This window comes from Vigna unguiculata, chromosome 7 (genome assembly GCF_037176805.1).
Source record: "Vigna unguiculata cultivar grain cowpea cultivar isolate G323 ecotype 2 chromosome 7, ASM3717680v1, whole genome shotgun sequence".
Lineage (NCBI taxonomy): Eukaryota > Viridiplantae > Streptophyta > Magnoliopsida > Fabales > Fabaceae > Vigna > Vigna unguiculata.
The window spans coordinates 33656151-33666168 of record NC_140798.1 but is presented as its reverse complement, the minus strand read 5'-3'; the positions used below and the strand labels follow the sequence as shown (position 1 = coordinate 33666168).

General features: G+C 32.3%; 1 protein-coding gene across 1 annotated transcript; it reads left to right on the top strand.

Moving 5' to 3' along the window:
- Nucleotides 1-2606: 2606 nt before the first annotated feature.
- On the top strand, nt 2607-5074 carry LOC114192760 (uncharacterized). The gene is made up of 4 exons (XM_028082571.2): nt 2607-3617; nt 3704-3927; nt 4004-4261; nt 4356-5074. The coding sequence occupies exons 1-4, from the start codon at nt 2607-2609 to the stop codon at nt 4924-4926; spliced, it is 2064 nt and encodes a 687-aa protein (XP_027938372.2). The 3' UTR covers nt 4927-5074.
- The last annotated feature ends 4944 nt before the right edge of the window (nt 5075-10018 follow it).

The following is a 10018-nucleotide window of genomic DNA, read 5'->3' as shown; positions in this document are numbered from 1 at the left end:
TATATATAACAAAAATAATATTTCTTTTCTTTACTCTAGAAACAACAATGTATAAAAAGTTATAATGTTATATTTAAAACTTATAAGATATCACTAGCGAACAAACAGGCGCGACATGTATTCGTATTTTTTAATTTTATAAGATTAATAATATTTATTTTTAAGACATATATAATAAAATTTAAAGTACTTGTTAAATAAAATAACTGTTAAAAAAGGTTTTTAGAATACCGATCAAAATAAAAAAGATTTAAAAAAATGGTTAAAGATAAACTAATTATAAAATAATTAATTTTTAAAATAATAATTAAGAGTAAAATTGAAAAATGAAAAGTGGACACATAAAAGAAATCCTCTTTATATATTGTTATAGATAAAAAAATCATGTATATTTGGTATACAACCCTTATCGGTACTGATAATTAATGATACTAACAATTGTAGAGAATATCATAATTCATTTGTAATAGAATACCCCAAATTAAGAATATGTACTAAAAAAAATTCTTATTGTACTGTATGGTCCATCGGAGCATCAACATCGCATAGCCTACTGGCCCATCGAACAAGGTTGGGAAGGCTTGCACACTAAACAGACCATCGGTCGATCGGCCACACAAACGAAACATGTGGACCCATAAAGGGAACCATCCGTCGATCGGCCACAGAGAGGAAACATGTGGACCCATAAAGGGAATCATCGGTCGATCGGTCACACAAACGAAACATGTGGACCCATAGAGGGAACCATTGGTCGATCGGCCACAGAGAGGAAACACGTAGACCCATAAAGGGAATCATCGATCGATCGGTTACACGGATGAAACACATTTCACTGGTTAAGGTACTTGCCCGTAAAAAGCACCATCGGTCAATCGGTCACACAGATTAAATACGTTTCATTACTTAAAGTTGTTAACTCATAAAAGATAACCCGCCTGGCCAAGCGACCATCGGTCGATCGGCCAAACAGAGAACCTGGACCAGTCAGCCGTATTAATTAAAATTAAACAAGTCAGTAATCACGATTAAGGGATCATTAGGTCGTGATTAAGGATCCCTAATTATAGGCCCACACCGAAAACTATAAATGGGCCCCAAAGGTAGGTTGGTGAGGATCTTAATTTCGCATTTATTACAGCAGTTACACTTATCGACCGATCGGTCCCCCAGACTTAAGCATCAAAGCCTTTTAGACAGGTACACCGATCGTCTATTCAACCGATCGAACAAGGAGGAAGTTTGCATGGAGTGGAAGTTTCAGCAAATTGTTTGGAGAGGAAGTACCGAGGAGAAAAGAGTAAAATTGGAGTGGTATTAGTAGGTGCTTAGTCCCTACACCCGAAACACTTACCATATAATACTTTAATGTTATCTAATTTAAAAATTTACATTAAGTATTATGATTACACGTGGAACCATTGTGTATGTTAAAAAAATAAATAAACTATATAATTTGATTTTTTTTAAATCTATATATTTTAATTTATACTTATAGTAAAAAAACTTGTACAATTTAAATTATATAAAAGTGATGACTTCTTTTTTCAAATATCTAAAGTTTTTAATAAAATTTTTAAATTAGATAGTAATGTAAATGTTTGTATCCAAAAATTAAATTTAATAAGGTTTAACTATATATTTGGTCTTTATTTTTGTTGTTTTTATTCAATTTGGTTCCATTTTTATTTTGTGTTCAATTAGGTTCTCACTTTCGTCAAATTATGGTTAATTTGATCATTTTCATTAACGTTTTTAAATAATAGGTTAAAATACCTTTTTGGTCCCAATTTTCGTCAACTTTTTTGAATTAGGTCCCAATTTTCGCGGGGTGCTCAAATAGGTCCTAAATTTGGTCAATTTGATTCAATTAGGTCCTAATTGGGTAACGTCGTTTAAATTGATAATGTTTCACTGTACAGTTGGCTTTTCCTTGCTACGTGTCGAAATACTAATCCTACGTGTCAGTGTTTGCTTTATAATGAGATGGTTAATTAGGGGGTTAATGACATTAAGTTTTTAATTAAGAGGAAAAAAACAAAGAAAAGAAAGTAAAATAAAAATAAAACATAACAAGCAGCGCGATAAATGCAAGTAGAAGGGGTTAACCCATCTTAAGGTCTTTGCTGAGGGAATTGGGGGTTTAGGTTACTGCGCTGGAATTTGGGGAAAACATTCAACTCGATTTTTAATCGCAATTGGTACGGGGTCAACGTGAATTCATCGCACATATCTTAACCAGGTTAGGTTTTCTATTGCGTTAGCGGTTTCGATTTCGTTTTTGGTTTTTGGTTTTTGGTTGTTTGCGATTTTCTTTTTCGTCGTTTGCGATTGGGTTGGTGTTGGTTTCGAAAGCGGTTTTGTTTGTTTTATTGTGCTATTGTGTTGTCATTGTCTGCTATTGTATGGCATCCTGATTTTCGTTGTAGTGTCCCACTCGTTTGTCCTGAACATGTTTGTCAGTGGATTGGGGTTGTGTGCGTGCTTTGTCGGTGTCGGTGCGGTTTGTTTGAAAGTTGTGTTACCTTTTTTGTTCGTGGACCCTGTGTATGTTGTTTCAAATGTTTTATGCGATATTAAATGTATTTGTGGACCCTGCTTACCAAATGTTTTTTATATGTGCCAGTGAGGAAGATGGTAGTTATGTAATTTCGGATAGAGAAACAACAGGAGATGAATGGCAATCAGATGACCTCCTTAGTCTTAATGAAAGTGATGATGAAGGATGTGTTGGTGAAAGTTCAGGTGATGAAGGGGGGAGCTGTGGTCCTTTTGGCACATTTGTCATGCCAAATTCCATGGCTGACTATAGGTGGGATGTGGGAACAAATTTCATAGATAAGGAACAATTCCAACAAGCAATAATAACTTATGCAGTTCATTCTGGTAGAAACATAAGATGGGTTAAAAATGATAAACAAAGAGTGAGGGTGAAATGTATGGGGGCACAAGGAAAATGTGAATGGTCCGCATATGCTGCATATATTCCATTACGCAAGACATGGCAACTAAGAAAAGTGGTTGATAGGCATAACTGTTCTAGGGAGTTTAAACTTAAGATTATGAGTGCAAAATGGCTGAGTAAGAAGGTAGAGAAGTCTTTGATTGAAAATCCGAAATTCAAGATTAAGGATGTGCGAGAAAAAGGGTTGAGGAAGTGGAATACAAGTATTTCAGTGGCCATGGCTCGTAAGGCAAAATCCTTAGCTTCAGACCAAGTGGAAGGGTCATTCAAAGAACAGTTTCGAAGAATACATGATTATGCTTATGAAATTCTGAGATGCAATCCAGGGAGCACAGTGAAAGTTAAAGTGGATGAAATGCAGGGTGAGTCTATTTTTGGTAGGTTTTACACATGTTTCAAAGCATGCAAAGATGCTTTTGTGCTTTCTCGCCCCTTTATTGGGTTGGATGGTTGCTTCCTCAAAGGGAAATATGGGGGCGAGTTGCTAACTGCAGTGGCCAGGGATGCTAACGACCAAATGTTTCCTCTAGCATACGCAATTGTGGAGGTAGAGAACAAAGAGACATGGAAATGGTTTTTGGAAATCCTAGTGGATGATCTAGGAGGACCTGAAGTCTGTGGGGCATGTACATTTATGTCAGATCAACAGAAGGTTTGTATCTGTTCATGGAAATATTTTTATTCACATTATAGCCATGAACTGTATTAATTTTAATGCATATAACTGCTGTGAAACAGGGTCTGTTGCCTGCAATTCAGGAGTTATTACCTGGTGCAGAGCAACGATTTTGTATGAGGCATTTGTACTCTAATTTCAGAAAACGGTTTGGTGGCCAGAAGTTGAAAAACCTAATGTGGAAGGCAGCAACTGTGACACACCCTGTGGCCTGGGAAAGGGTAATGAGAGATATTAAAAAGGAGAATGAAGATGCTTTCAAGTACCTCATTGCTATACCACCTAGGTATGTGTTGAAATCTCATTTATTTTATAGTATTTAATATCAACACTGACTTATCATAATGTTTGTTTCTACACAGGTTTTGGTCCAGATCAAGATTCACTAGGAATGCTGTGACTGACACAGTAGTAAATAACATGACAGAGGCATTTAACAGTGTGCTTGTTGATGCTAGATGCAAGCCTGCTATCTCAATGTTGGAAGACATACGAATATACATGATGAAGAGGTGGCAATCTAAAAGACAAAAGCTGGAAAAAATGGAAGGGCAAATCTGTACTAAAATAAACAGCAGACTACAAGAAGAATCCAAAAAAAGTAGATACTGGATCCCAAGGTATGATTTATAAATTGGTTGATCATGTATAACCTCATCTTTGTTGATGATTTCTGCTGTAGAATCTGATATGTCTATATGAATTGTAATGTAGTTGTGCTGGGGGGAAAGTATTTGAAGTTGCACACCTATCAGTGCTAGGTGACAAGTATGTTGTCAACCTAGACACCCAAGATTGCAGCTGTAGGAAGTGGATGATAACTGGCATCCCGTGCTGCCATGCACTTGCTGCCATCAGGTTCTTGAACTTGAATGCAGCAGATTATATCCCCCTATGTTTCAGGAAATCAACTTTTGAAGAGATGTACAACTCCATTATCTACCCTATCAATGGACAAAACATGTGGCCCACCACTGATTTTCCAAATGTCATGCCTCCACATAAAAGGATTATGCCTGGGCGACCCAAGAAAAAGAGAAGGCTGGAACAATGGGAGTTGAGGAAAGATGATACCCAATTACGAAAAGGTGGCCATAGAAAAAGATGCAGAGTTTGTCGTGAACTGGGGCACAATAGAACAAATTGCCCACAACTGCCTACACAAGAACAGTCCTCACAGCCAAGTGATGCTCCTCCACAACCAACCCAGCCATCTCAAGAGCCAATTTCTGCTACTCAACAACCAACCCAGCCATCTCAGGAGACAATTTATGCTACTACATAACCAAACCAGCCATCACAGGACCCAACTTCTGCTCCTCCACAACCAACCCTGCCACTCTGATTCACTTCTTTAATGTATATGTAATCTGGTCTTTAAGTTTTAATTTTGATGGCTGTTATTTTGTAAAATTCATTAGCCATTTTTGGATAATTTGGATCACATACATTTTCATTTTGTAAGTTGGTAAATTCAGGATTATGGTGGACAACAACTTGTTTAATCTCAATTATGAGGATTTTGGTTATTTCTGAATTATAATTTTATTAGTACTGACATTCTTATACGACTTACAATGCAATTAATTGTATTAAGAACATTATTAAACAGGAAAAGTTTATCCAGTACACAATCTACTTTAACAATTTTTTAAAAATTTGGGACCTATTTGAACATCAATTACAAAAGTAGGGACCTATTTGAACATCAATTACAAAAGTAGGGACCTATTTGAACAAAACTAACACAACTGAGGACCTCATTGAACATAAATAACTTAATTCATTCATAATTTTCGAAACTTCGTACATCAGAACCTTCACAATTACAACCCTTTTTTGTCAATCTTTCAGCATCAACGCCAACATCACAACGTTTATCAACCCAACGATACTAACAACTACGGCTAATACATTAAAGCATTTTTTCAGATCCCTAACTACATTCTCGAGATCTTCTATCTTCATGTTTTGGTTCACAATAAGAACTTCTTTTTCTTCATCAACGTCTTCGTACCACCATTGAAAAAAATTGCAGGAAACACCACCACCTTCACTCTGCCGCTGTTGATGAACAGAAAATACATAAAAGATTCATTAAATCAGACATACCCAGAACAATAGCAATTGATTCAATTAAATCAATCTTACCTTGTAGTTAGCACAACCCCAGAATTTTCTACCCACATTTCTCGGAGTTCTTGCTGTCCGCACAACTGCAGCTTGCCCACAATCACAAATAGGTCTTAAAGCTTGAGTGCGAGAAGCGGGAACACTACGCTGCACGCAGTTATTACAGTATGAAGAAGATGATTGGGTCCGAGACATAGCTGCAACAAAGCTTCAACCATGAGCAAGGTCACACACGACGAGATGGCTTATTTGACTTTTTATAAACCCTAACACTTTCTTTTTTAATTTTCATTTCTTGCATTTAATTAAAAACTTAATGTCATTAACCCCCTAATTAACCATCTCATTATAAAGCAAACACTGACACGTAGGATTAGTATTTCGACACGTAGCAAGGAAAAGCCAACTGTACAGTGAAACGTTATCAATATAAACGGCGTTACCCAATTAGGACCTAATTGAATCAAATTGACCAAATTTAGGACCTATTTGAGCACCCCGCGAAAATTGGGACCTAATTCAAAAAAGTTGACGAAAATTGGGACCAAAAAGGTATTTTAACCTAAATAATACATGTCACGTGTCAGCTCCTTTTTTTTATTTTTTTTATTTAAAAAAATGTGTCCATGTGTCAAGTCACAATTGTGCCACGTATCAATGATAGTACCACGTGTCAGTTTGTGGTAGTATTATTTTTTTTCCAATTCAATTTCTATATTCGTTATTTTTATTCAATTTAGTCCCAATTTTGGTTAAAATAAATCTATTTTGTCCCTTTCAAATTAACACTAAATTTAATATCTTGTACACAAATTATATTAATATTTTTTCTAAAATTGACATTTGAATTTATATTTTTTTAAATTCAATCATAAATTATTAAATTTAATTATAAATTGAATAACATTCTTATATTTAATTTCTAAATAGAATATAATTATTTAAAATATTATAAGAATGTAATTAATAAATGTTTTTTTCTAATATTTATATTCTAAAATAATTTTAAAATTGATATTTAAGAAAATTTTAAATATTCAAAATATTTTAGAAAAATAAACTAATATTTGTAAAATTAACATTTAAATATAAAATATTTTAGATTTTAATATCTAAAATGCAATAAAAATATTAAATATTATATTTAAATGTCAATTTTACAAATGGTAATATATATTTTTAAAATTTTAATAATTATATTTTAATAATATTTAAATAGTTGTATTCTATTTAACAATTGAATCTAAGAATTATATTCAATTTATAATTAGATATTATAATTTATAATTTAATTTCAAAAATAACTAATAATAATGTCAATTTTAAAAATTAAATTGTTCTATTTTAACAAAATTTGTGATTAAATTAAACAAAAATAACGAATATAGAAACTGAATGAACAAAAATAACGAATATCGGGAATAAATTGAACAAAAATAAATAATATAATCACAAACTAACACGTGACACTAGCATTGACAAGTGGCACAATTGTGACTTGACACGTGAATAATTTTTTGGAAATTAAAAACAAAACATGAGTTGACACTTGGTATGTACTCTTAAAAATCATTATCTATTTAGACACTGTCAGTAGAGATGGCAAATAAACTCGTCCCCGTGGGTATTACCCGAACTCGTCTCCGTTTTGACGGGGAATCCCCGCATTGACTGGGTATGTGTATGGGTATGGGGAATCCCCGACTTTTTCAATTGGGTATAGGGATGGATATGGGAATGTACATATCCCCGCCATATTACCCGTCCCCGTTTAAATTATTAAAATATTCCTAATTAATTAAATAACCACACATATATATATATATATATTATTTTTTATTTATTTTAATTATTTGGTTTGTCATGAAACTAATGTTGTATGTTAATTAAAAAATTTTATGTCTCACATTTGAATATTTCTATTATTTTTTAATATTTTTATTTAATGTATATTTTTCTTTCACATGAAAATGTTTAATACTATCAATTTAAGTATTTAATAGCACAAACATTTCGTTTACTAGGTAATATAAAAAAATCATTTACTTATTATTCTTATTATTAGTTTTTGTTTCATTTGAATAACATTTTTATTTCACTAAAACATTTTTTGTTATTTCTCAACTACTGAGTATATATGTTGATATTTGAAAAGTTTTCTTAGATTTCTAAGATATTTTTCAACTTATCATACCCTTAATTATACATTTGTTTTCTTTTGTGCCATTTTTTTCAATAGTCTCTCAAATTGTTTGTAAACATTTTTTAATTTTTTAATATTTTATTTATTGTTTATTTTCATTATGTATAATACTATTTCGATATATTTTATTTAATTATTTTTTATTTTTTAACTTATTATCAATCATACTGTAATTTTTTCACTATAATTATATAAATAACTTTTATTTACTACAATATAAAAATTTAATGTAATTGTCATTAATATTTTTTTTATCACCATCCAACATAATTGAAGTTCAAAAGATACAAGATATATGTTAAAATTTTATTATTATGATTATTATTTGTTCTTTGTATCATTTTGATTAAGTAATGTATTATAACTTTTATTAGTGTATAAAAAAGAGATTCATTAGAATTTAAAATATTGAAGTAAACAAACATTTAAAATATATTTTAATTTGAATATTTGTTTCCTTTTATATTTTTTTAAAAGTATTTTTAAATTTCATCAACTAGGTTTCATTAATGTTTGCAAATTTAATAAATGTGTTGGTTCTCATGAAATTTTATTTGGTATTATAATCTAAAATGTAAATAATTATAATTTATTTTAAACTTTTATTATGATTATTATTTGTTCTTTGTATCATTTTGATCAAATGATGTATTATAACTTTTATTAGTATATAAAAAAGATATTCATTAGAATTTAAAAGATTGAAGTAAACAAACATTTAAAATATATTTTAATTTGAATATTTGTTTTTCGCTTATACTTTTAAAAAAATATTTTTAAATATTATCAACTAGGTTTCATTAATGTTTGTAAATTTAATAAATGTGTTGGTTCTCATGAAACTTTATTTGGTATTATAATCTAAAATGTAAACAATTATAATTTATTTTAAACTTATATTATGATTATTATTTGTTCTTTGTATCATTTTGATCAAATGATGTATTATAACTTTTATTAGTGTATAAAAAAGATATTTATTAGAATTTAAAAGATTGAAGTAAACAAACATTTAAAATATCAATTATGTTCTTTGTATCATTTTGATCAAATGATGTATTATAACTTTTATTAGTGTATAAAAAAAAAGATTTATTAGAATTTAAAAGATTGAAGTAAACAAACATTTAAAATATATTTTAATTTGAATATTTGTTTTTCTTTTATATTTTTTAAAAAATATTTTTAAATTTTATCAATTATGTTTCATTAATATTTACAAATTTAATAATTCACTAGTGCAGAATTCTCATTTTACGTCGCCTTATATGCCTCGGTTGGCCAAGAACCGAAGCATATAATGGCGTAGTGACATTTTTGCAATTAGAGCCAAGTTTTAGGCCTCGATTCTCCAAATATCCGAAGCCAAAGAGGGGTATTGGTCCCGGTTCACCCAAAACCGGTTCCAAATAGTGGTATAGGCCTCGGTCCAGTAAGACCCGAAGCCAAAAAGTGGCTGGACGTTAGTTGTTTGGCCTCGGTCCAAGGAGACCCGGTGCCAAAAGGGGGTCTATGGCTTCAGTTCCCCTAACAACCAAAGCCATAGGGTTTATTTAGGGTTCAAATTTCGCGAACCCTTCTTCTTCCTCGCTCCTACGCCTCTGCGCCTCAGCAACTCCTTCCCCTCGATCTCTCTCTGTCGCGCGCTCTCTCTCCGCTGCACCCACTGCCACCACATCCTCCGGCCACCCTGTGCTGCACCTCCATTTCGCGTCTCTCACGCGCGCTCTCTGTCTCGCGGATCTGAAACCCCTTTGTTGCTATTCTTCGAATGGGGTCCCTCGTTTATCTCCGCGTCTAGGGTTTCCCCTTCCGAATCCCTCGCCTATGGAGTCACCAAAATGCCTTTCCTATGGATGAATCTCACGGAAGATGGGGACGTTCATTATTGTTGTCATTGGGTATCGTATCATTCATGCGCGATTTGGCCTGAATGGCCTCTGTTTCAAATTCCTTTTTGGGTATGTTTTGAACCCTGTTGTTGTTATTGTTGGCTGCTGAATGTGGAAAAGAAAGGGAGTTAGGTTCAATCTCACTCAAT

What these genes read in the sequence shown, in the direction of transcription:
- LOC114192760 (XM_028082571.2), top strand. Translation starts at nt 2,607, where the DNA reads ATGTTTTTTATATGTGCCAGTGAGGAAGATGGTAGTTATGTAATTTCG. An exon ending in TTATGTCAGATCAACAGAAG is followed by an intron (nt 3,618 to 3,703) that starts GTTTGTATCTGT and finishes GCTGTGAAACAG; the next exon opens with GGTCTGTTGCCTGCAATTCA. An exon ending in AGTAGATACTGGATCCCAAG is followed by an intron (nt 4,262 to 4,355) that starts GTATGATTTATA and finishes ATTGTAATGTAG; the next exon opens with TTGTGCTGGGGGGAAAGTAT.